At 40.2% G+C, this 27457-nt stretch overlaps 1 protein-coding gene and 1 pseudogene across 1 annotated transcript; both read right to left on the bottom strand.

Moving 5' to 3' along the window:
• The window catches only part of LOC111832971 (uncharacterized), a 34003-nt pseudogene extending 26560 nt beyond the window's left edge, over nt 1-7443 (bottom strand).
• A 3966-nt stretch (nt 7444-11409) lies between these two features.
• Nucleotides 11410-27091, bottom strand: LOC111832978 (eukaryotic translation initiation factor 4 gamma 2-like). Its single transcript, XM_023790819.2, has 21 exons — nt 27009-27091; nt 17926-18042; nt 17629-17694; nt 17346-17468; nt 17009-17111; nt 16739-16870; nt 16481-16547; nt 16250-16401; nt 16047-16157; nt 15775-15957; nt 15497-15638; nt 15235-15398; nt 14966-15073; nt 14713-14841; nt 14529-14633; nt 14211-14426; nt 13853-14111; nt 13402-13606; nt 13006-13211; nt 12794-12915; nt 11410-12633 (listed from the first exon to the last, which is right to left on the bottom strand). The coding sequence occupies exons 1-21, from the start codon at nt 27089-27091 to the stop codon at nt 12568-12570; spliced, it is 2859 nt and encodes a 952-aa protein (XP_023646587.2). The 3' UTR covers nt 11410-12567.
• Nucleotides 27092-27457: the final 366 nt, after the last annotated feature.

Below are 27457 nucleotides of genomic sequence, written 5' to 3'. Positions count from 1 at the left end.
GAAAAATGGAAAGTTTGGAATGAGTATTACAAAAGCTCACAATAGAGATGAATGTTTCGGTAAACACTCACACATTAGCTAGGTGTTTCCTGATGGCCGTCTGTTGCCGGTGGCATTCGATGTACGCTCTTTCTAAGATCTCAAATGCACTGCTGAGAGCAGCATCCTGGAAAATGGATCGCAATCACAACTACTAATATCACAAATCAGAAAAGTCAGGAGACAGTGGCAGATTACTGATTTATGAAAGAACACTGACATAAATTGATTTTACAGTTAAAAGGAAATATGACAGACATTATTACAGTAAATTAATTCACTACTTATGTATCAGATTAGAACTACAGTTTCCTAGGTCTTCATAATTAGCATCAGAATATAACTTTGGCCATATCCCTGTGTGCTTCAAAATAAATAAAACCATTATCCCGATTATTTTTGAGACATTAAAATTTCCTCTCTGAAAATTCTGAACTGCTGGTATGTGGGACCAGACTCAGTGCATCAGCCTGTAATTGTCTATTTTAGTCAAGAACTTCTAAGCCATACAACTGTCACCTATAGAAGAACCTGGGCAGATGTTTTCCAGAGATTCCATTTGTCATTGTTACACCCATCTGAGTTCGAAAGTTCATAGTCTGCGGTGTTTCCTCTGCTCCGTTCTCCACAAGTTTACACATCTTACCGAGCCAGATGGCTTTGCTGCCAGAAACTCGACAAATTCCTCTGACGACATCTCCTGCAGGATCTGAACTCTGTCCCTCTGGTTGTATGGGGACACGATTCCACAGACGGAGCCGCAAACCCCCATGTTTGCTCGCTGTTCAACACCAAGGGAAGAGTATTTTCCAGGAGAATATGAGCCGACAACCCTGACTGAATTGCAGAAAATGTATTTATGTTCAAAAATTGCAACATCTTACTATTCTATAATAGGTGTCTCAGACTAATTTGGTATCCATGCACCCAATTCAAATGAATTAGATGTGACCCTTTCTTATTTATGCTGAAACATATTATTTATAAAAAATTTAAAGTTTCTCCTTTGGCATTTTCAGTCAAAGTGAATTTTCACCCTAATTTAAAATGCAGTAGTGTGTAGTCTCACAATAATAGGGTCAGAGGTCATCACTGTGGCGAACTATGACAAACAAAACGTAATGTAAACAGCGTTTTTTTTCCTCAATCAAAACATTTTGCCACGGACACAGACAAGCCTTGCCACAAACATATCTGTCCGTGTACGGAGAGGTTGACGATCCCTGGTTAAGGTTTGGAGTCTAGAACATTTTAAAGAAAAAATGGGAACTGAAAGAGCTTTCTGTACCTTATACACATCCTTATTACCTTTTGTGTCTCCTCAATCTCAGACTGCAGTGAGCGTTGGTGTTGGGCAGGCCCACCTCTTCCCAGGGTATTTTGAAGACTGCCTGAGGACCTATCAAATCTGTCAGTGACATAAACCACATTATCCTGCACAGGCAAGACCCCATCAGCAGCATCTTTGCGGGGATCTGACTACAAACGTTTGAAAGATGTTTCCAGAGTGTGACGATAGCAAAAAAAAGCAGAGCTTATCCACACAACAATAAATTACCACCCTATTTCCTTTGTTTTTCAATTATTTCTATTACAAATGCAATCTCAGAACAAATGACTTATACAAATATATTCCTAAGCATGGTTGTTGCATGGCTGTTGATTGTAAAAAATATTTCTCATCTACCTCAGGAGTTCCAATTGTGTGTTCTCTTGTAATTGTAGCAATTCCAGTTGCATGCCCTTCAAGAAAAAACACATAATGAAATTTATGCTGATAGAAATATTGCATTACCTATAAAACTAAATGGAAATTAACTATATGAACCATACTGAATCTTACTGACTGTAACACCACGTGTGCTTACATATGTATATGAAATTGTTTACTTCTGGGTATCATTTTTCTGCCGTAACTCCTTGTGCTTATGCATCTCTCTTTTTTTTTATCATCGGCAAAAATACCTCAATTATTTTGCAGTTCCGCTGATAGGAGATCTTCAGGTCATCTATGAAAACTGATTTCTTCAAAATAAAAAACACATTTCAAATTTCGCTGAAAACAACATATTAAATGGGTCACCTAAGTTCAGCTTAAAGATTATTTTTACCTTTGTAATTTCCTTGTCTTTTTCAGCCAATGTAACTAATATTTCGTCCAGTTCCTCCTGCAAACCAGTACAGTATAATTTTCATTAATTGTATCAGATATAGAAATGTTATATAGTCCATCCGTCTGTCGTTTTGTCCATTCTCTATATCCGCTTGTCCTATGCAGGGTTGAGGAGGTTTGGAGTCTATGCTGCAGGCAATGGGCTTGAGGCAGGGAATAACCCAGGATGAGGCGTCAACTCATCACAGGAAAAGTTTATAATATTTGAGTTAAATGTTGTATTTCATCCAAATGGTCCTACCCTGATTTCAGCATTTATTTTCACCAGTTTGCGGATTCGGCCTTCAGAGCTGGTCTTTTCATGGATGAGCTTTTCATTCTGCAATCACAGCACTCACATGTAGCTTAGTTAGTTAGTATAGTTGTATGACTCCATATCTTTGGACTATGGGACAAAAGCAGAATATCTGAAAGAAACATGGTTAATACAGAAAGAACAAGCAAAGCCCACAAACAGAGAGCAGGGGTGGAGTTTGCACTCCGGAGATAGGAGGTGATAGTGTTGATACCCGCAGAGCCACTGTGCCGTCTCACAATAAAACACGTAAAAGCAAAGTAAATACTTCAAATACAAAGGTGCAACAAAGCACTTTTAATCTCTTCTGGTATTTTGGAAGGGTGAAGGCTCCTGGGACAGCCTCTGGACTGCCACATATAATCACAAAATAACAGGCAAATTGTGATTTTCAGTGTAAAGCATTTAACAGCAAAACATCACTGCTATATAGTTCAAGCAGTATTTGCGGGCCAAAAAAGACCAACCATTAAAAAAATGAATATTTTACCAGAATGAAAAGACTTACCAATTCCTCAATAATCTTCATGTGTGCTTTTAAATATTCATTTTCTTTAATCTGAAATGGAAAAAATTACTGCATTCCAACTGGTGCTGGAAGCCCCAAAATATAAACATTAACAGCATTTAGTAAAGTCACTGAGGATATAAATTCTCTAACTAAAACATTCCCTCATTAATATGGTATACTATAAAAATACTCATTCACTCCCAGAAATACCAGCCTAGTATGATTTCTTTTGGTCACCCAGTTTTGGTCACCTGCCTATGTCACACAGTTGAGTGTCTCCGTACCAATTTGCAGTTGCTCGCCTGGGTCTTGGCAGCTTTATCCTGACTCTCTCTCATGATTCGTCTGGCTTCTTCTAGCTCATCACAGAGGGATTTGCTTCTCAGAGCAGAGCGCTGGGCACTATCAACAGAATAGAGATATACATGGCAGGTGGCACATCTAGCGAACACGACAACACAGTGACCAGTGAAAGGACGCCGACTCAATGAAATGACATTCATGTAGGACCTCAAAATGAAAGCAATTGGGGTAACACTTTACTTAAAGCTGTCTTCATAATGCATTATAATGCAGTACTATAAACACAGCTATAACTATTCATAAAAAGGCATAACATTATAGTAATGTTTATTATGCGTTATGAATGCTCAATGAAGCTGTCATCTATAATGCAATATAAATACCTTCAGAATGCAGTACAAAGCATCCTTAATTCTTATACTGACCATTATAATGCATTAGGAAGGTATGTATAGTCATATCTATATTCATAATTAACAAAACCGATATATGTTATGCCATTTATATATATATATATTATAATGCATTGTTAGGGTATATATAATGCATTATGATTACTGCTTTAAGTAAACTGTTACCGAGCAATAAAAAAAAAAAAACACTTCAAGCAATTTGATTAACAGCGGTTGTAACAAAGATTTCTACTCAGGTGAGGTAGTTAAAAGACACTTTACTCAAAATATACATTTATGTATACATAATTTTCCAAAGCAATTGATGCAAAAATATTATAGAATATTATAGCTAGATCTTGTGAGATTCTCATTAACAGTACTAATACCTGGCCAGTTTGGTCCTGAGCTCTGTGACCTCGACAATCAGTTGCAAGTTTGTATCCTCACACTGGGACACCGTCCTCGAGAGGCTGCTGTTCTGCTCATTCAGCTTTTGCTGTGTGTGCTTCAGCTCCTCAAGGACACTCGCTAAGTCCCTCGATTCACTGAACCCCAGCAGGAATTTAACAGACATTAATTCCACTTGTTCATGTTCCCAACAGTCATGGTTCATACTACTGGTAACAATTTATTTGAGGGAACGCAAATAATGTATTATGCTATTACTTGTGTATTAATGTCTTAGCTACATATTGATGTCATTTTAATTCATCATTTATGAATGCCACTTTTTATCTTAAGCACTTACTATATTTGTTACTACATCAGTTAATTCTGTACACCTTTGTGTTTCATAAATCACAAATTACTGAAGTAAGTACAGAAAGTAACATGTGAAATACTGATCTCATGTTTGTATCATTGATGAATGGTGTTAATGAATTAACGAATCTTTTATCCTAAGCAGTTACTTTGTTACTTCTGTAACTCTTTGTGAACTACTGAATCCAGAACTACTAACTACTGAATCCAGAACTACTAACTACTGAAGGAACAAGTAATGACTAACACAAGTGAAATACTGATGCATCCTTAATCTCAAGTAGCAACTATATATGTTTATGATTTGTGCTTCATGATTTGTATATATTTGTTTATGATGTGTGCTACAAATAGTAGTACAAGTAGTAACTAAGAAACTATTAAGTATTTGTGCCTCCTGAAATAAAGTTCTACCCTTATTAGAATGAATCAGTCATTATGGCCTGTGGACTATATTGTAGAGTTTATACCAAACTGTACTACAATTCAATATCTGCACACTAACCACAACAAGGAAACTGTAAAACTGTAAATCACGTACCAATGACAGCCATCTCCTCCTCCTGGATACTGTTTCTCAGTCTCGAAAGGCGAGAACTCAATCCCTATCGACAAAATGAAATCATATATGTGATTCTTTTGGAACTGGGAATTTTTGTTTTGTGTGTTTCTCTTTTAAAGATTAAAGCATTACCATCTATTGGTACTCGGCAATGATCAGCACCCACTGCCTGATAGTCATCCTCCTGAAAGCTGAAGCAAATGTTTCATTATTAAACCCAAACAAGCATTTAAAATGACACAACTGTCTGACTAAATGAAATGCTTCATATATCCATGGTCAACAAAGCAATACTGTACTATTTTCCTTAGGTACTTCAGAAGGGTTTTGAGATAAATTCAAGACTTGGTGACCATAGACAGGATATACAACGTGGAAAACGGATGGATTTTGGAAGCACACCTAAATTGACTTTTCCCTTGGTATGCCTCGGATATTTGTGGTAAATGTTATTTAACACATTCTGCCTACAGGCAGAATATTACTGAATACCCATAAACCAAGAGGATATATTGGGGCAATGTGCAGATAAGTAGGTGAAGATGCCGTGTCCATGATCAGAGTTATTTCACTGCTGGCCCCTTGATCAAGGCCCTAACCCTAACCCTAACCCTAACCCTAAGCCTAACCCTAATTTCTCCAGGCACTGACTGACTAATTTCTCAATTGTATGCCACCTTAGATAAAAGCATCTCCTTCTTACCCGCCCTGACAGCACCGGGAGATCCACATCCTCATGACAGAGTGGAAGGTGTCCTTCCTCACCGAGAGGTCCTTGCGCTCAGGGTCCAACATGTCATGCAGCGTAGCTAACCTGTCCTGGCCGGAGCTCTGTGCTGTCATTTCTTGCAGATACCGCATAAGTGTTGTGGCCAGCACTTCCCCTTTCAGAGTGGAGAAGATAGGCTGACATTGCCGTACACTCCATCTCTTTATTTACATACAAGGAGAGAGAGAAGTACCTTTGCCCATAGTGTCACAAGCTTCAAATGTAATGTTCAGCAAGTGCTCCTCTGAAAATCCACTCGTGCAGTATCCATCCTCACCAGCGTTATCCAAGTCATAGCTTGCAGACCTGCACACTTACATGAACAGGTAAAGTCAAAAATACGGGAATTTTGAGGCAAATATCATGTAGGTGCAAAACAAGTAAGTAGAATTGCTGGAATGTTTCAAGTTTAACATGTCCTTGTATTTTGGGGTGACAGAAGACGTTCATAGCTAATTTCCCAAGGTAGTTATACTCGTGTGTATATATGCTGTTTTTTTCTTGTTTTGATTTTGCAAAGCATCCTTTGTAATAAAGATGCTATATAAATAAAACACGTCATTATTGTTACTGCAACTTAGAGGACACAATTGCTGTCAATGAGAAAACACTGCATATTTCAGAACTCTTTTTGCTTACTTTCACTGCTGCCTGGAACATGGTTGGGCTCAGAGAAGTTGACCCCAGAATCCTGTGACAGCCCTGTCAGGTGGCATTGAGACAAGGCAGGAGCTCTGTGTCTGTTCTGTTCCACATGTGACAGTGTGCAGTGAGCCATCTCAGGCACTGCGCAGGACCACTTTCCACTTTTTGCAGTCTGACCTCTCTGCATGCTGAGCTTTGACTGCTCCACATGGAAACGTCAAGCTCCATTCATGCCGTTAGGCTGTAACAATCTTGAATCTAAATTAAATACATTTCGTGACAGTTCACTGCAACAATGACTCACTGTAGGTTTATTCTTGCATTTTGTCCATCCATCCTTTTTCTGAAACTGCTTGCCCTATTCAGGATCTTGGGCAGTCCAGAGCCTATGGGCACAAGGCATGAAACAGCCGAGGATGGAGCACCAACCCATCTCAGGGCACACTCACACACCATTCACTTACACTCACACCCATTCACTCACACTCACACACCATTCACTCGCAAACACACACCTAGGGGCAATTTGGCAACTGCAATTAACCTCCGCTTGTTTTTGGAGTGTGTGTGTGTGGGGGGGGAACAAAAATACCCAGAAGAAATCCCACAACAACACAGGAAGAACATGTAAACTCCATATACATGGAACCCTGGCAGAGACTTGAACCTTCATCCCAGAGATGGGAGACAATAGTACCAACCAGCGCAGCACTGCTCTGAGAACAGCCATCAGGTACTATTTTAGGCACAAGAAAAACCGTAAAATTGTCTCCATGAACGCAACAGAATAATAGTAGTTCTTACCTTGTAGACAATTCAATTCCTCCATTCTTTGAAGACCTGCTTTATTAAGATTACTGTTGCATTTCAGTCTACTTCCACAATGTCACAGAAGCCCTATTTTTAGAGCACACAGGAGTTCAGTACCGGTGTCCCGTGATGTTTACAGGGGAAGCTGTTGATCTTGACAGAACCCGGCCTTAGCTTGTTTTGTGCATTTACTGGCACACATCAAAACCAGCTGACACGGACAGCCCCCCCCCCCCAGTCCCCAGTCCCCAGCCACAGGCGGCTGTGAATTAAACCATTCACCTCCAGACTAATCAGCATGCTATTTTATGCACAAGCCAAGCGCACAATATTCCTGCGATAGGCCATTTTAATTAAGATCATGCAGTTTAGCACATCAAATGTTTTGGCCAGTATCTTATGGCCTTCCCCCTCGCTTTTCAAGTGTAAACAGCTCATCTACTGAGAGGCATGCTCCAGTCAGACTTAACATGATTCTATACATAAGCCCTTTCTCTCCTGCTCTTCCTTCTCTCTCTCCTCCATATTATTTATACAGTATATATATACATGTATGTATATATGTACAGATATATATATGTATGTAAATATGTGTATGTGCGAATATATACACTTCAAAATATTTTCTACAAAGACTAAGCATGACCACTGCTTGCCATTTCATTTCATGAAACTCAGCTGCAGCAGCCACTGCTAAGTAACCAGCAGTGCACTGCGAAATATTCACGAGAACAACAGTACAGCACAGATGATGCATCATCTTACCCAAATGTAAACATCCATTACAACGGTCTGCTGTCTTCTTTAAGGGACAAGGGATCCCTCAGATCATTTATATAAAAATAGCATCACAGTCTCCGCAAGACATTTTCATGAGACAGTGACATGCCCTGAACTGTACTGTGTTTTTTGTATTCTTTTTAAAAAGTAGGCACAACGTAGATGTCATTCTTATTGCACAGAATATTGAATATGTGCAATACAACATTGAAATGAAATGCAAGTGGAACGAAAGGAAACGAAAGAAAGAAAGAAAACAGCTTTATTTGAGTTAGTTTTTGCTGAGTTTGGAGCTGACCTGTCCCCTGCCTGATGTTGACTATTAACATCCTGGCAAAGGGCTTAATGCGATGGAGTTTAATAACTCTAAGCCTAATTTAAAAATCTTATGTCACTTACTGGAAGTGTTTTATGATAATATTTTATTATATTGCGATTCCAACAAGAAAAAAATGTGAGAATGATCAGCATATTTAGCCCAGAGCTGTGCTGACATAATCCTATATTAAGGTTTTACAACTTTAATGGTTGGTGTTTAGATAAGCTGGAGGTATCAGATCTCACAGCAACATGGAGTCACTATTGTGGAGATAACTGAAAACGAGGAGCGAGTGGGCAGGACCTGAGTCATACTGGAGATTTTGCCGATGGGGACTCTTGAATACATCAAAGTTTTTAGGCTAGTTCTGTGAGAAAACTAATTTGGATTGTTCACAGAAGATGGAGCCCCAGTCTATGTTTCTCAGAAATTTACTCATCTCATGATGAACCAACACATGTTTAGCATGTTTAGTGTCCAAGGTTTTGGGGCAGTGTATGGCTTACTGGTTAAAGATGTGGTACCTGTGATCAGAAGGGTGCTGGTTCAATTCCCAGACATGGCTCAATTCCACCCCTGGGCCCCTGAGCAGGGCCCTCAATCCTAATTTGTTCCAGGGGCCGTGTGATTCTGATTTCTCTCAAAAAACAAACATCGCTTTGGATAAAAAAAACATCTGCTAAATAAACAAAATGTAAACAGTCCATTACTTAAGATGTAGGAGTTATGGGTCTGGAGAGTTGCAAATTTGCTAGTGCTGTGCCTGATTTTCCAGTACAGCAAAAATTGTAAGTTATTGTATTGTAAATGTGTTGTTTACATAAGACAAATAATAGGGATTCTGAAAAGAAAGAATCTTCACTTTGGTCAGTCATGTTCCAAACAGGGCGTGGATTCCTGTTTGAGTGCAGCGTGAGTCCTGCACCTCCTGTTTGAGTGCAGTGTGAGTCCTGCACCTCCTGTTTGAGTGCAGTGTGAGTCCTACACCTCTCACCAGACATGGCTCCTCTCAGGCTGTGATATTTAAATCAATATAAATGCACCATATTTTCACGTTCCCTACTCACACTGAGCGGCTGATTGCTCCAGGACTCTCCCTCAGACGATTCCATCTGTTTGACAATTACAAATACTGTTATTAATCTGACAATCCTTCACTGCCTGGAACTTCTGACCAGACAAGGTATGATTATGGTATGTGTAACAATATCCTTAAAATGGGACTAATGTTTGGCCAAAATACCTGAACGGCCAAGGACATGCTCCAGAAACACAACACGGGCCTAAGAGCTGCAGCAGCGCCCAACTGTACACAGTTTATCATTAAGTAGAAGGCAGCCCATAGGGACATAAAACATGCTTTGTATACACTTTGCTGAGAGGTGAATTGTGCAGAAAAACCATTACTGTCAGGCTAGAGGTGTGTGGCTTGGAGTCCCATAGAGGATAGCTTACTTTAAAATAGCCTTCCAGTTCATTAGCACAAGCCAAAATCACTATTCACTTACCTTACACAAAATGGTACCCAAATTGAAAGCTGGATTGATTTTAACGTCTCCCCGTGCGAAAACAATAAGCATATTGCGAAATGACACCGCATATGCATTTAGGAAGTTAACACATTATTTACTTCTGAAAACTCACTAAGGGTAGGTGGGTGGGAAGGGTTTCAGGACACGAAGAAATGGGACCCTGACCTTCGACAGCAGCAGCAGAGAGGAAGAAGTACACGGCTGTTGCTTTGACACGAGAAAACGGGCATAGAAGCTGAAAGGAAGATCTGGTTATGCTAGCGAGTCAAGCATCCGGGTGTGAGAGCATTTAATGGCAAATGAGAGCACAGACTCATATTCATACAGTTTGGCGCAACCAGGATCAGACAGGAGAAAAGGCACTGGGACAGACGAACCCAAACCCAGTCCATACAATCTCCTCACAACGTTGGCGTCCGAAAATCAATGTGACTTTACGATTTTAAAACTAAACATCTATCACAGGGAAAAAATGTGTAAGCATTTTATGAAAGAGGGAACTCACAACTATCTTGTCATACTTCCATATTCTAGCAGTATTTTAATAATTTCCATGTGAATACATTTGTTAGTGTGGAATTTATACAGAATGGGGGGAGGTTGTATCTATGAGCAGCCTGTTTAAGTGCCATAGATCACAGATCTCAGAATCTCATACTTCAATCCAGTTTCACTCAACTGGTGTTTTTCCTCTAACCAGCCCTAAGAAATAGTTTAAGATTAAATATTGATCCAAAGGGGAAATTCGGGTCGGTCACCACATGCAGCAACACGCTAAAGACAGGTATGCTGGAGAACCACAGAGCCTGTGAAGACACATTTTCATATGATTGATTATATTCTTTTTAATTACATCACATTCCCTTTAGGAAAACAGAATTTTGCAAAAAAATAAATAAATGAACAATGGGATTTAATAGACTATGAAATTTGTTGTGGGAAACGTCCAACTGTGTGTCACAAGATCAGGTTTGGTCAACCCTCTTAACTAAATGCAGTGAGGAAGGGCAAAATAATGAAATACGAGGAAAATACTTCTTTTTTTTTACGTTTCTATTGAATGTAGATTCTTCAGTCTTACACACTGGTTAAATGCAGGCCTGCACACCACAAGCCACTCATTCTGGAATATTAAAAAGTTTCCACTAAACCTTCTAAATGACACCTCAGGTTCATCAGATTTAGTTAGTTTTTTTTTTTTTTTTGAGGACTTAATCCATAAGGGGGAAAAAAAAAAAAGTTACCTTTGAAATTAGCAGAAAAACTGCATAAAGACAAGCAGTTACAATAACTTAATCAGAAGTATGACATTAGCTTTTGGCTCAGTATAATTAACATTGTTACTTTCAGAGTAACCTAAAGTCTCTGTGCCGGACACGACCAGATTACCTTTAAAAGTAAGCGAGGACTTAATTCATGATGAAGATGTCAATGTGGGAGATGTCTACTGAACTCTTAATACCTGAATGCAGGAGACTTGACTCCATTTAACAGATTAACTCTGACTGCAAGAGTTTACATTTGTACATTTTATTAGTTCCACAGCAGCCAAAAGTAACACATTCATCTGCAAGGCTATTATGCACAAGGCATCAACTCCATGAGGCCAATTTAGCTGAAGGTAACCGTACAATCAGGATTAACATGGCCTAATACAAGTCTGACCTGTACACAAAGCAAACAGCTGAAGTGTCCATAAACATGTATGTATGACGGACGGCAGGGAGAATGTATTAACTCATCATAAAGTCATATTGCACACATGTATTTCATGGGCACTTAGGTGAAACATCTGCAGAGAAACTGTATCCCACTGATATCCAAATATCTTAATACATAATGCGTTTGTCTATGGGAACTCAATGCCAATTCAGACTAATATTTTATTCACCAATTAAAAAGACGTTAAAATGCAACTTCACAACAGTTCAATTGAGGGAGAAAGCCGATTCTGCACAGGCCAAAAATGTCACCATCCCTTATCATGCTGCAAAGAAACTTCAAGTATTACGACATTTGACAGGCAAGGAGGGAGGGGCTGTCTAAAATTTAAAAAAAAAGAAAAGAAAAAAAAAAAAAAAAAGTGGCTTAACTTCCATTCAAGTGTTCCACAAACACCACTTACAGGTATCGATCTTAAAACTGGTGTGTGGGGAGAGAGGGGGGGGTAAGGAAACCATTGTGCAAGTAAACCATTTAGCACTTGTGTTTGACCCCCAGGCGACTGGACTTGCTATACATACATTAAGGGGGGGGGGATCTCAAATCCAGCACATTAAGTCCCTTACTTGGAGGTAGAAACACATAGCTACAATGTTATGGTAACCAATGATTACAGTTGTAGGTTCTTGGTATCGATCAAGGGATGAACAGGTATGACAACTCAAGTACTACACTGAGCAAAGTGCATTTAACTTTGTCACTATTTCGGTTAAAATGTCCACGTGGAAGGTAGCAGTACATCAGAGCAACCGGAAGCGAAACAAGCTTTACGTTCATTCTTACTGTGGATCTTAAAGGAAAAAGCTTTAAGAGGGTCACATGCCATCATCCTAAGACAAATTTTATATATATATAAAAACCCTACAAACTGCAGTTCCTAGGTACGCCCATTACAAGCAAAAGGTGATGGAACAGTATTGAGATTTCTATACGGTAAGGCTTTGGCTGCTTCAGTCCACTTCCTCTTCAGACTCCTCTTCCTCAGCTGTTTCCAACCAGGTGAGCCACTGATTCACCTGAAGAGTAACAAGAAATAAGATAACAGGATGTTACAGCTAGAGAAGGCTTGTCCTTAATTGTAGAGGGACAAGTATCGATCTAGCAGACCAACTGCTGAACTTCCAGGCATCCCGACATGAAGTAATGACTATACACGCATAACAGGACTTGTGGTACCTGGAATAATGCTTTCCCCTTTCCTGGGAATTCTTGTGTAATATCTTCTTTCCATGCAAGGAAGGCCTCTTCTTCGATAATCTCCATATCATAAAAATTCACAAAGTACCGTAGTAACATGCCTAAGAATTAAACACAGACACACACATCAATGTTAACCATCTCTTCCTGCTCACACTGAAGAATGAGGAAACCTGCCCCCCCCCCCTTACCTTTTGGGAAAGCATGAGCGTTGCAGTGGACCTGCAGTGCATACAGGGCACTGACCTGCAGACTCACATGATCATGCAGAAATTTCTGCATCACAGGTTTGAACGCGAGCAGCAGCTGTTTCTCCTGGTCGGTTTGCTCTTTTGACAGAGCTGATAACTGGTCATCTCCGACAATGCACATCTCATGGGCAATATACTGCAAAAAGCTTTTTGGTGAGGGTGGGGGGGAGAGAATTCACAAATTAAAACCAAGTATGGCTAAATATATTTCGCAACTTGTCTGTTTCAACTCCAGGAGGGACATTGAGCAATATCAGGTAGGGAACCAATGAACCTCTTTACACTGGTCTGCAAATAAGGTATATTTCAGTAGTAATTATACATTGGTTCCCTCACCTAGTCATCAGTATGTTGATAAAGCCCTTGTCAGTGTGGAGTTTGGGTGAGATGTTATCTTTGATCCACTTGTAGATGACTTGTGGGGAGGGGTCAGCCTTTATCTGTTTCAGCAGCTCCTTCTCCAACTTCAGCAGTGGGAACAGAAAACTAAGCCCTTTTCCCTCTAGGATCTCCAACATTCGGTCCTTGTTCTGGTCAATTTCTATAGCCGCAAGAATTGTTTTACAGCTTGGTACATCACTTCACACACAAATTCCAGAATCACACTCGATAACAAAGCATTACTCTCCAAAGTTTACTGTAGATAAATGTTAAATAACAGTCCCATCAGTTAACTGAAGTAGCTAAGAGAATTGACGGTAAACCTTTACACTAAGCTCTGCCAAATGGACAAGGAGTATCAACTAAACTAAGGGAGAAGCGATTAATTCAATGTATAAAAACGTACCAGGCAGCATCTTCTGCATGTTGACCTTGCTTTGCTGGAAGAGATCAGCTAGCCACTCGCGATCCCTCAGCTTAGCCGTCTGCTGAAGGCAGAGCAGGAACAGGGGAAAATGGGTGCCATTTTCCAGGGGGTGAGCCAACTCCGCGACAGTCACGAGCTCCACGATGATCGCTCTGGCAGTAAACTGAGCCAAGTATGACTTCACAAGGGGAATGTCCACCTCCATCTTTGGACACTGATCCAACACATTCAGAAAAGCCTGGGTGGGGAGAAGTAATCAAGGCACTCAAGTTACAATCCCACACCATGAGCATTTTGAGATTAGTTACAAAAACAAAAGCACAGCGTGACTCCTTACTTGCATGAAGCCCTCCCCGGTAATGAGGTTCTCCATGCGAAGGGCATTAATCAGAATGCTTGCATGCTCTCTGTCGTTGTCTGACCGCTCCAGAGAACACAGCAGAATCTTGCTCAACATCTCAGGTAAGAAGTGTTTGGGAGCTTTCATCTCCCTTATTCCCATCACAGCTTCGTTGATGTTTTTACTGTTGAGGTACTCAGTCACGATATTCTCCTAAAAGGAGGGTGAGATTAAAAGTAAACCACTGATCACTCAAAAATCACCCAAAGACACCGAATAATAGCGTGAGAAAAAAAAAAAAAAAAGAAGACCCACAGTCATCTTCAGAAGCTCTTCCTTCGCAGGTGGTGGTTTCTTGCTCGTCTTTGGAGGCTTCTCTTGTATAGGAGGAGGACTGGTTTTCAGACCAAGCTGTGGAGGCTGATGCAGAGAAGCAGTAGTAAAAATGAGCCTCTGTTCTACTACCCCAAAAACACAGAAGGGCGTGGCGAGTCCCTACCTGCCCCAAGGGTGGGGTTTGAGTGCGAGGAGGCTGTGCGCTTGGAGGAATCATGGTTGGTATCTGTGGCTGCAGCTTTGGCACTTGATTTTTATTTAGTAGGAATGACTGAGCAGGTCGCAGACTGATCTGGAAGCACAAGCAGGCTGTTAGTCTCAAAGGAGAACAGGCAGCAGTTAGGTCTTCAATCATATTACTAGAAGAGTAGTATGAGGGGAAGAACTGGGACTCAGATACAACGGCCGGCTCTTACCTCATCAGCATTGAGCTGTCCTTTCTTGATGAATCGAGGCGGCATGTCCTTGGACTGAGATTGCTGCTGGGACGAATGGCTCTGGCTCTGAAAATGCTGACTCTGCCCCTTCACAGAGAAAAACCCCCATCAGAAACGCAGTAAACGCCACAACTATTACCTAACTTAAACACTAAATGCAAAGCTCTCTCTAAACCAATGCCGCCCTTCCAATTACGCCGGGCTGCGCTAACGGGTCACCCTAAACAAATCTCTGAAATATCCCTTACTTGGTTTGATTTGATGAAAGGCTTGCTTCCCATTTCAAACTGAGATTGAGAGACGGGGACGACATGGGCAACATGGCCGTTGAACAGCGGATTTGTGCGATGACGTCCCATGGTGGGTGAGAACCTGTCCTGTATGACTCCCGGACCAGTACCAATCCCACTACCTGAGAGTAAAATCATGAAAGCTTCAGAATTGGATTTAACAATAGTTGCAGTTGAAAATACAGAGAGAAGGATGTAAAAAGTCAATTCCCTTACATACCTGGCATCTGCCCAAACATATCAGCTAATCCCCCAATAGCCTCCCTATCAAATTTCATCCTGCCTCCCACAAAGGGGCCTTCGAGAAAGAAGTCACTCCTGAGTCCCTGGGACATATTCTGTGGAATAAACACCCCCAGATCCTGGAAAAATAAAGACAGGTTCAATGTATTGTGGTTAACTGGCAACTGGAAGTAAAACTACTGTTAAAAAGGAACTTAATTTTAGACTGGGCAATGACTACCTCGAAGTCTTTAACTGGACTAAAATTATACAGACCTTTACAGCCTCCTGACGAATCTGGTTAATCGTCTTTGGTCCATTATCAAGGAAAGCTTTGCGAGGAACCCAGCCGTTCTCACGCAGCTCCACGGTATCTTGCAGCAGGAAACGAATCCTTGCTGCCAGATCTTTATTGCTCATTAGGGATCGCATACGGCCAAAGTACTGATCCATCAAAGACTGAAGGGGGGGGAGATTAAAATGTTAAAGTATATATACACACACATCTTTAAAATGACTGTTACATAAACCTACTCTAGGCAGCTTACCTTGGCTTTTTCATGATCAAGTCTAGGCCCCACTGTCCTCATTATCTGACAGAGGCATTCCAAATCTTCACCCATATCCTTAAGCTGGACTCTCTTCTTCTTTTCCAAAAGCTGAGAAACAAAGACATCTCTAAGTCACCCCCTAAAAAAAATCAATTCTTTGCACACATATAGCATGAGCATAAAGGGAAGACAACACTTACTGTTTTGATGCACTTATGAAGGATAGATTCATGGATGAGATCAAGCTTGCCAAGTTCCCCAATGAATTTGATATTGCCCAGCATCTTGATCTTGGCAATGGCGCGCTGCTCCTCTTCCTCAGAAGAGAGAGGGCCGTCGCGTTTGTCATAGACTTAGGGGGGAGATGGAGAATTAGAAAACTACTCAAAAGCATGCAGACCGAATATTCTTGAAAATGCACAATGACTCACTTTCAACATTTCTGGTGCGGTTCTCAAATTCATCTTGAAGCTTAGATATCAAGAGTCTCCTGAATGTCTGGAGGGGAAATAAAGCAGGTCAGTGCTGCAACAATATTTATATATGATTAAAATCCAATACAAGCATCATTTAGGAATTTAAAATGTACCAATTTCGATTGAAAGCACAATACTCACTCTTAAATCAGTAGAAATAAGCATTCTTCAGTATTGAAAACCGTTTGCAATTGTAACCAAAAAAACACTTACTGTGCTCTGTTTCTGTGATGTTTGAATCTCTGACGAAGGACCGTCAAAGTTTGGCGCATCTTCAGCCAAACGCAGACATAGCTGAGCATATAGTGAGCTATACTTCGGCTCTTCGAGGGCTTTGTCCACGATCTGGAAGGAAGGGGAAAAAAAAACAAAATTTGTTGATATTTACCTTTGCTTCTTTCAAATTAGTGCGACTGCCAGCTCTCGCAGAAGACAGCAAGTGTATTCCATGTCAAACATGTACGATAGACATCAGATCCTTACCAGCAAGATAATTCCTTTTAGGACGAGCTTTGAATCTACACCCACATTCAGGAGCTCAAGGCATAGCTTGTCAAATTTTTCTGGGGTCAACTTATTGAGTATGCTGGAGATGAAATACATGATCAATGGTCACAACAACCAGAAATAAGCATCAAAAACAAAATATAATATTAACTGCGGGGATACTGGGGAAAAATAAGAGAAACAAAAGTATTGGAAGCCAAACAACACAGATGAACAAACTGTTGGCTTCTACAAAACCCAAACCTGCTGAATTTCAAAAACCTCAATCTCTGACAAAATTCCCAAACTCTGTGCGAGTTGAGCAGATACATACCCTCTTACTTTCCTGAAGATCCCATCATGTCGTTCTTTTTCGTTGGAGTTGACATCTCGTCTAGTGCTTCGTGAAGGAACCCATTTCTGAACGCTGGGGCCCGGGGACTTCCCCAGGTACTCGCTGGACATAAACCGTAAGTAAGCAATCACACATACTACTGCAAAGTACAGGTGAAAGGCAGGCAGCCCCTGGGCAACATTCTACAAGAGATTACTATGAGCTTTGCTTTACAAGTTTTCAAATAATGTTATGGATGGATGGAATTTCTTCTTTTTCTTACCTGTTTCCGACAGTCTTGGGACAGTGCTGAGAAGCACCCCTACCCCCTCCTCCACCCGAAGAAGCACTAGAAAAGCAAAATACGATTAATAAACCTGTGCCGGGAAGCTACACAGTAAGGCAGGAATTAAGCAAACCCACTCCATCTAAGGCAGACAATATAAAGCCACAATTAAGAGTTATATTGGGATCAGAAAGCAACATGCACGATTTCAGTGAAACATCCACTATAAGCATATCCAGCACAGGAAGCCCCATTAAGATCGAGGGTTTTTTTTTTTTTGGTTTTAAATCACACCTGAAACGAGAAGCACCCCCTTCTGCAATCACACTCTCCACTTTGGCGGCTTGACAACGAAGAATTTTCAAAAGAATAATATTCAGAGGTTGGAGTGAGGGGGTGGGAAGAAACGTACTGAGGGGGGGAAACAGAAAAGCAATTTGATTAGGTAGACCAAGAATTAACACTGCATTGTTGTTCAGGATGTGGTAAGAATAATCAGTTTATCGGAATAAATGAGACCGGCAAAAAAATAATGCATTTCAACGCCTTTGGGCGCTTTGTGCTTGACTCAGTCGTGTTGTGGCGAAAAGAAATCGGAAGATGAGCTGAAGAGCCGCCTGAATTTCGCCCATGTCAGCAGTCATACTGGAGAGTTACTACTATCGGTGCATGCAAAGGGAGTCGTGGGGATGAAGGCAGCGGATCCCCAGCTACCGGACGGGCGCGATGCCCGCTTACAATGTGCGCCTAGTGTGCTGCAGGGACACATGTATGCGGCACGTTACCGGGCATTTTAACCTGCAATAATACAGACACCCATCCAAGAGCCCAATTAAGGGGATACATTTTTAAATGATGAGCAGCCTGTAGTAGCCCAGGACAACAATTTTAAAATCCTCTTTAAAAACAGGTTTTCCCCATGGTCCCTCCATACTTTTTATTTATCTTACAAAGTACCTTCCTATTTAGCGATGGAAATATGATTTTCCAAGATTGATCTACACTGATTCAAGATTGATCTACACAATAAAGCATGTCTGCAAATACTCCCAATATTGTGCCAATGCAGCACACAATATACCCCAACCAATGCATCTAATTGCATGTTTCGCAGAGGAAAATATAACGACGTTCTTTTTAAAACGGACAGCAACGTATTAGGTAAGGAGAACGCCGGTCGTGATGGACAAAAGCCATGTTGACCCTCTGCGACGCCATTTTCTACGGCGGTACCTAGCTAACAAGCTTGCTTAACAGCGCCACATAAAGAAAAAGCCATAGCAGCCATTTTATAAGATCTAGCAAGCTACTGGCTAAAGAACCGGCAAAAAAATGATTGACCATACCTCCGTTAACACGACTTCAGTCTTCCGAGTTCGGTTTGACACCAAGAAAGAAAAATGTCGAAAATAAACGATTAAATCTGCAGCAGATCCTTAACTAACGCCAGTCGGGTAGGGATTTCTCATAACCACTGACTAAAATGTACTTGCTGTCGGTCTACGTCATGCACGAATCCAAATTTTTATTAGTTGGTCAGGACAGAAACTTGTTAGTTGTCTACGTCATGTTAAATCGCACTTGGCCAATCAGAAACCGCTTACACGTCTTTGGGGCGTTTCCAGGCGACGTACAGCCTTAAAGGAAAGGAGTTGGCCCTGCCTCCCTTGGGGTTGGTTGATTCGTACTACAACCGACTTCCATGAGTTTGTTTCTGCAAATGTTAATTAAATAAATTCAAAAAAGTTTACCAAATTAAAAAATAGCGTTTGTCTTTCATTCAAGACGCTATTGGGCCATAAATATTACAAATCCAAGACGGAAATATATATATATATGTATGCTTGCACACAACGTAATACAATTTTGTCATCTATTACTCATCCATGTATCTATCTTCTAGCCGCGTATGTGTCTAATATAAGACATAGTTAGTTAATTCTCGGGTCTAAACCAGGGCTTTACCGGTGCTCCACAAATCTATCGTGAGTCCTGCTTATGTCTCTTTAAACAGAAAATGCTGAGAACCTATGGCTCCTGTTTTATAACTTACCACAACTATCCTGGAATTGTAAATGTTGCTAGAGAGATGTTAGTGATCGACTGTATGTGTGTGTGTGTGTGTGCGCGTGCGTGTGTTTTTTTTTGTGTATGAACACATTTGTCACGTGCTTTTGTGAAGCAGAACAGCCAATATATTTTGCATAAACTCTTGTATACTTACTCTTTAATGTAAAATTATATGGTTATTAGTTGCAGATTTGTCATAAATTACGTTTATTGTAAGCTTTTATACGAGTCTGAGTTACTGGTCTTGTTACTGGTGAGACAACTGCAAAAAGATTTAATTCATGAGGGATTCTTATTCTTTCATAGACGCCACTCAGTTATCCTGCAATTTTAAGCCAATTCAGCTAATTGTTTCTTTTCTGTTCTTTATTTTAATCATGTTCTTGTAGAGGGTGAGACAGTGCTTCTTAAATGTTTATCAGTTAACAAAGAAGCTTCTCAGAATGGTCCATACAGCTCTCCCCATGCTGCGTGGCTTTCCGCTGGCTACCCCCGTTTCTAACCACAGTACAAAAACTTTCGGTTAAGAACTGACGGATGTAAATTGTACGTGGCAGGAGAACACTATGGACGGCATGGCAGTGCGTCACAGACCGCACACACTCACTCATCCACTCATTCCCACAATTAGAAATGAAACATATTCAGACTGAAGTACTTTAGCAGCATTAAAGACAGAATGCTTCTGAAACAAACCCAGTAGAAAAGTGGAAAATGCTTCACAGGAGAACTGCGTGTCATTAAATTAGCTAAACAGAGATTTAAGTGATCTTTATCTATTATTAATAGGCATGGTCAAGCATGCATTTTGTCAGGGGCCCCAGAATTCCTTGCTACGCCTTGCTTTTAGTGCAAGTAGTTTTCTTATAATATGCCCAACATAAGAAAGCTTCACTCTGGCCATTTTTGCTCCAGGTAAAAATGCAGGTTTCATATAATTTGTTTTTCTTTGCAGTCCATGGTATCTCTAAATGTCTTTGCCAAAGGCAATGATATTCTTCCTGTCCTGCATCGTCGTTCTCCAGCCTTCACCTCCTGTCAGAGCAAATACTATATTCTGAAAAATTCTGATATTTGTTCTCAGAGATATGTCAGTACTTTTGAAGAATTTTACATCCTTCTATGTCTTTCATCGCAGCTAGACTGCATGCTTTTGTTGACTGCTGGATCCTTTGTTCTTGTTGAGATCTTCAATTATATAAACAGATACTCAAGCTGGATGTTATACATGCTCACTGTGGTATGACAGAGGAATTACTGCAGAAAGCAGATGGCAGCTTACCTGCTCTGTTAGCTTAGGCTTTGTTTGTTTGTTAGTTCTTTGTAGCTATAATATTACTTAGTATTGTTTTCTCAATGGTAGTCACAGAGTGACAAATAAAGGCCCACATGTCTACCTGGAGCTGAAAATGTCAATCGCTATCAAACAATGAGACCATCTGAGCTCCCTCTCCAAGACTAAGAGGGCTTCACAGTCAGCAGATAACCATGACAATTGTGCGTTTTGTGAGAAAAGCACTGAATTTGCCACACTTATAGCAAAAATCTATACAAAAAAATTGGTCATTGAGCCATCACAAATTTGGATACTGGGCCCTTAATGACACTGGATAGGGGGTTGTATCCCCCCCAATAATCACATCTCCCCCTATATGCGTGGAGACCTCAACCTCCCCAATGTTCAAACAAAAGTTATGCCCTTGATTTCACAGCAGTGTTGTTGCCAGTGTGCCTCTCCATTAGATTGTCATTTGGTAGAACAAGAACTTAAATAACAATTGACAAAGAATAATATCAATAAATGACAACTTGCAATTTTTAAGGCAGCCACGGTTGCTTTCTTGGGGAATGGTGGCCATTTTGAATTTCAGGTGACCAACATGGGTTATCTGAAAGGCAATCCCATGAAGTATGTATCCTAAATGAATTTAGTTACAAATATGCTTCATTCATTTTATTCTTCATTAATCTGAAAAGTGTTTAGAAAAAATGTTGTGGCAGGCAGCCATTTTAGAAAATAACTACTATTGCTGCCATGTTGAAAATTTGTGATGGCCCTATATCCAGATTTTTTCATATGGTCTTTGGCTATAAATGTACCAAATTTGGTGCTTTTATCACAACATGCACAAATGTTATGTTTGTTTCTTTTTTTTTTAAGCTAAGTTACCCATTTCAGTGGCTCCTCCCACTTTTGGGAGCCTGTACACCAACCTGAACAAACATCCCAGAAATGGGAAATAATAATCTCTTTTTAAAGGAAAACATTGTGTCATAATAGATACAGCCTTTTCGATAACTAAATTCATGATGATAATTTATTATGTTTGTCCATAATCAGCGTGTGTTCACATACGAATTACAGTGTAGAAAAGCAAAATTAAATGTATTTGCACAGATATAAAAATGTTACAACTCTCGAATGCAAGAATTGAGAAAAAAAAATACATTTGTATATGTGTATCTTCTTTGGACCATGTCAACAGATGCAATGCAGTTGATAGGCAGCCAGTGGAAAGCCATAACACTGATGAAATTATGGCAGTGAAAACACCCCAGAGGTGTCAGCAGAGACAGTTTCAGCTAGATTTCAATTAGATATAACATCCCAGGTTAATAGTAGATGTTCTCAGTTTACTTGCAAGTTTGATATGCAACAGTAGTATCATAAATCTGGGGAAATAAAAGCACTAATTAAACCACTGTCACAAGCAAGTATGCCTGCAGGAAATAATCTCTTATTGGACGTGTAACATTTATCTATTAGTCTTGATGAAAAAAAATAAAGTAAACAAGGATGCATAATATAGAAGCTGGAATTATTAACACTACAATTTATGGTCCATTATTAATTTCTGAACATGATTTTCTTATGCATATCTGTACATAAATGCATGTAAGTAAACAGTTAAGTAATTTATATATATTTTGTTATTAATAAAAGAATAATTCTTAAGGGACTTTTAAAGGAACATACATTGCATAACCAGGCCCTCTTTAAACAATAACTATCAAGGTGTTGGGAAGAGAGACTGAATTAGTTTAAATAGAGTAATAATAACTGAAGTAAGTACACACGTTTGCATTAATCCTGACCGGTGATTGGAAGCATCTGTTTGAAGTCAAAACATTAAACCAAAGTATTTTTGTATGAAAATTGTATTTTCTTCCAGAAGAGGGCACTGTTGCACAAAATAAAGGAAGTTGCGGTTCATTTTAATTGAGCGTTTAGGGAAATAGCTGACTTACTCATTAAAATTAGTCACGGTGGTAGGTCTTTTTCCTATATAGAGCTTTGTAAATGTTGATAATTGTGATTTACAGCAGCTAATGATTTCCCATAACAAGATTGTTTACAGTCATTTTTTTTTAATAGAACACAGTCAATTGTGGGGGGGGGGGGATTCAATATAGGGGCGCAAGGCAGGAGGGGGCAGGATGTCAGTCCATTGCACAGCACATAGACACAGTCACAGGTTACAGAACTGCCTGTTAGCCTGAGTCCGTATGTGTGGACTGTGGCAGCACCTCTGGGGTGCTCCACACACACGGGGACCAAGTGGCATTTGAGCAGTGATTAAGTGTCATGTGTCCCTCACTTCTTTACATACAGATCATTGCGGATATTGACTAAGCACTTAAACTCACTAGCAGAAGAATAACACAAACAGATTGTGGATGATGCTAAAGCGTGATGTCCTGCGATAATTTCCTTTTCATCATGAATACTTACAATGCAAAAGTAATATTTCAAGAGCAGTCGTCTGGTAAAATGCTACTGAAGAGTTTATTGTAGAATTTAGTGTCAACTACACAGTATATGAATAAAGACATGTGATATTGTAGCTCTATGTAATGCAGATATATTAACACATTAATTACAAATATATTAACATATAGAACATAAAGTGTCTGCTAAATGAAAACAAATATTACAGCCTCATATATCAAAATAATGGGAAAAGCAGTGCTGTCATGGCAATGTATCAAACTGCAATTTGATTAATACAAATTATGGTTAGTCTAATGTATTTCTGACACAGGTATTAGCAGTCTTGATTAATCGGTGAGTGGTCTGCATCAGTGGGAGGGGACTATGGTCATCATTAGCTTGTCTTGTTGAAAAGTCACCAGTTAAATAGCAGCATGTTTTTGTTTCTTACAGAAGGAGCTTTGCTGTATAAACATGTCAATTTTATACAAAAATACATTCTTATGAAACCAAAGCCATTTTGCATATATTACTGTGGAGGGTTTTCCAGTGGAATCTCTAATGCAGAAAATTTAAGGTCAGTTTATAATCAGGCCTCTGCAATGATAATATTTCAATAAAAAGATGGATGAAAAAACGGATGAAAAAAGATCACAAGATTTTTACAATATACAATTGTCCAAGTAGTCTTTCATTACAGTCATTTATGTATAGCTGTTCCTGATTATAAATAATATTAGTATGTTTTTTTTTCACCAATAATGTACCATATATGAAACTTTTTAGCTTGACAGGGGCAAACGGACTACCTTCTTGACTTGAGTATACCCCCCACCCTCCAAAGAAAAAAAAAATCAGGTTTTTCACGGAACAAATTAAAGACCATTCCAATACATTTCTCAGCATTTTAGTAAAGACAAACTCAGAAGATCATGTTCATACTAATGACCGTGCACCTCAAACGCTAAAACATGTTTACTTAGTAGCCAAGTATACAGTATGTGGTTCTTACAAAGGCGAATTTTCTAGGCCAGGATAAACTTATCCTTAACCTTAGCACTTCAATGTACAGAAAGAAAAAAAAACCTGAAAGGAGCTTTGATATTCTGCATGGCCCCAGTGAGTATATTCACCAAGAGTAAAAAGCCCTCTTTCACAGGCTTGCTCTTTAACCCTGTATGGGTTATTCGTACTGCATTAATTCCATGTGCAAAATTCCAGACCCAGTTTATAATTCTGTTTTCTCTGTTCTTCCTATATCCCCTGTCTACCCCCTATAATGTGATGTTTGTGTATGTATGGTCGGGTTGATGGCCAGTTTTTCGCTGGTACTTGTGACTAGTGACATGGTGTATTGCAACAGCAATACAGGGTTTCATCATCATCATCATCAAAATCAGCTTTAAAATGGTACTTCACTCTTCACATGTTATGGTAGGGAGGTTCCTTCTACGTATTTAGACCTTATTGCATTAAAGGTAGGTGTTGTAAAGCCTTAATAGGAAGCTACACACAATGGTGTATCTGCCAATTCCCAGGCCCTTGAAAAGCTTGTTTCATCCCCTAGAATCCAAATCAGAATCAGGTTAATTGGCCAAGTACACTATATGGTATGTGGACACCAGTTTGTCCAACATCTCCCTTCAGAAACAAGAGTACAGCATTAATGTGAAGTTGGTTCACCCAGAGTTGTTATAATAATTTCCACTCTTCTGGGAAGGTTTTTCAATTGATATTGAAACATTGCTGCCATTCAGGTTGGGTATTGATGCTGGGTGATCAGGTGCCTTTTATGTGTCCTGTCACTTTGCAGCTGATCTCGCCCCCAGATCTTGCCACTTGACAGTCACTTCACGCATTGCAGTCCAGGACAGTTCTAGCAGGGCAGAAATCTGACAAACTGACTTGCTGGAAAGATGGCTTGCCATGACCTTGCCAAATGGAAAGTCACTAACGTCTTCTGTAGCCCCACCCATTTTGCTGCCAGTGTTTGTGGCTGGAGATTGCAAGCAATGGGTGTAGGTCACATGGGCCATTCCTGTAATTACTAGGGGTGTACACATACTTTAGGCCATATAGTGTATGTTCACACTCATCAGGAATTTGTCAATGGCTCTCACCCATGCCGTAGATACATAAACAATTAAAATACCCTGCATGGTGACACTCAGTTTGGATCCTTTCAGGAATTAGACTGAGATGCATGATAGATCGCAGAGAGCAGCTGGGCCACTTATACTTAAAGTTGTTTCATATCCAGGAATATGGCTCCATTTAGCTGGGAACATGTGGACATTTCCCTGTGATTTAGTGAATCAATACTCCAGTCAGACACAAGTACGTGGACATTTCCATTAGCCCCGATGTCCACCCATCTGTAAGACCCCAGGTATTTTCCCCACAGTTAACTGATATTTTTCTCCAGCAAAGGCTTTGATGTTGTCGAGTCCTAATTAGCAGATTTCTTCAACTATGCATTCTAGACCTTTTATTAAAGGAAACAAGGCTGGCTGTCAGCTTTCTTCATTTGGAGGACTTGTGTGCAGGTACGCGTGTAGACATTTACGAGTCTTGGAGAGATCACATGTGTATTCCAGGATTTTCGGAGCCATGGCAACCACAAACATGGATAGTTAGTATTCTGTTTTTTATTCAGCTGATGCTTTTATGGAAGGAGGGCTAGACAATCCCTGGAGCATTTGGGGGATTTGAACCAGCAACCTTCTCAATAACCATTATAGCATCCTAACTTGCAGAGCCACAGGCTGCTCAATTGGCATTGTGTGTTTGTGACTTTGGCTTTACAAAGCGATTGGAACAGCCAATCAGTGGGTAACACTTCTAAACTCCTGGGCTGCGGGTTTGAATGCTTTCTCTGCTCTCTGCATACTCTCTTGCATACTCTCCCTGTTGTGAGGGTTTGATCTTGGTACTCCGGTTTCCTCCCTCTGTCCAAAGATGTGCAGCTATTCAAAATGCCATCTCTAAATTGTCCATGATGTGTAATAATGTATGTGCCCTGTGGTCGACAGGCACTCCATCCAGTATGGACTCTCCTCTTGTGCGCTGCAAAAGAGAGCAGTTGGAAAATGGAAGCTTCTCCAATTCCAGGCTTTAAAAATAAATCTATAAACTATAAACTGGGAAAAAAAAAAACAACAGGAAATGGAAGTAAAAACCACCATATTGCTCGAGTCACAAATAAACTAATTTCCCCTCTGGGGACATATAGAAAAAGGGAGGGGTGGTTATATTAATCACTTCATTTACAGTGATAATTTAAGACGAAAACGTAAGCTGCAAGTTGCCGTGTATTACTAATTTTCCGAAATCCTTCCCACTTAACCTAAAGTCTACCAAACAGCATTACTGTTGACAAAAATAAATACATCTCTACCTACGCCATTACATATATAGTCCTTGTTGGATTCTCCACCAAGCCAAAGGCAGCTGAATTTACTGTGAAATCACTGTGTAGGTGCCTTTGCATTGATGCTGCAGAATATGTGCGTCGGGGTGCAGTCAAGGACAATGTTAAACATGGTGAAGTGCAAATATTCAGGCATGATGTGAGAATCTGTGGTATTTTTCTCACCGGGCTGGGATGGTGGCCAGCAGGTACGAGGCAGCAGTACCTCCCTGCTGCCCTGGGGAGGGAATATCGACTGTCTTTAGCATCTGCCTAGAGGTGCTATCAGCCAGTCTTATCATTTTCATTAGGCATTGGGAATTCTGGGTGTACTAATTCCTTTACATTGTAGGGTGTAGCTGAGACCAGCTCTGGCCGCCCTATCACCCTGACCTGGGTCCTGCTTCTTCTGCTCCAAAGTAAATTTAGAATTTATAGAAAAGCTATGTTCACCGTGGGTGGTGTAACGGTTAGCACTCTTCTGTAGCCCTCGCACCTCTGCATCCAGGGTTCGAGTCTCCCACCCTGCTCTGTGTGGGTGGAGTCTGCATGTTCTTCCTGTGGGGTTTTTGTTGTAGGTGTGAATGGGTGTCAGAGTAAGCACCCAATCCTGGGTTATTCTCTGGCTTACGCCT

The sequence above is a fragment of the Paramormyrops kingsleyae genome, chromosome 11, assembly GCF_048594095.1.
Source record: "Paramormyrops kingsleyae isolate MSU_618 chromosome 11, PKINGS_0.4, whole genome shotgun sequence".
NCBI classification, from domain to species: Eukaryota; Metazoa; Chordata; class Actinopteri; order Osteoglossiformes; family Mormyridae; genus Paramormyrops; species Paramormyrops kingsleyae.
This window is presented reverse-complemented; position numbering and strand designations above follow the sequence as displayed.

Bases quoted from the DNA above. Each gene is read 5' to 3' on its own strand.
- LOC111832978 (XM_023790819.2), bottom strand. From the start codon at position 27,091: ATGCTAAAGACAGTCGATATTCCCTCCCCAGGGCAGCAGGGAGGTACT. The intron at 17,469-17,628 runs GTAAGAAAAAGA...GTTTATGTCCAG, and splicing joins CCCAAGACTGTCGGAAACAG to CGAGTACCTGGGGAAGTCCC. The intron at 15,074-15,234 runs GTAAGGGATATT...TTCTCTGTGAAG, and splicing joins CTTTCATCAAATCAAACCAA to GGGCAGAGTCAGCATTTTCA.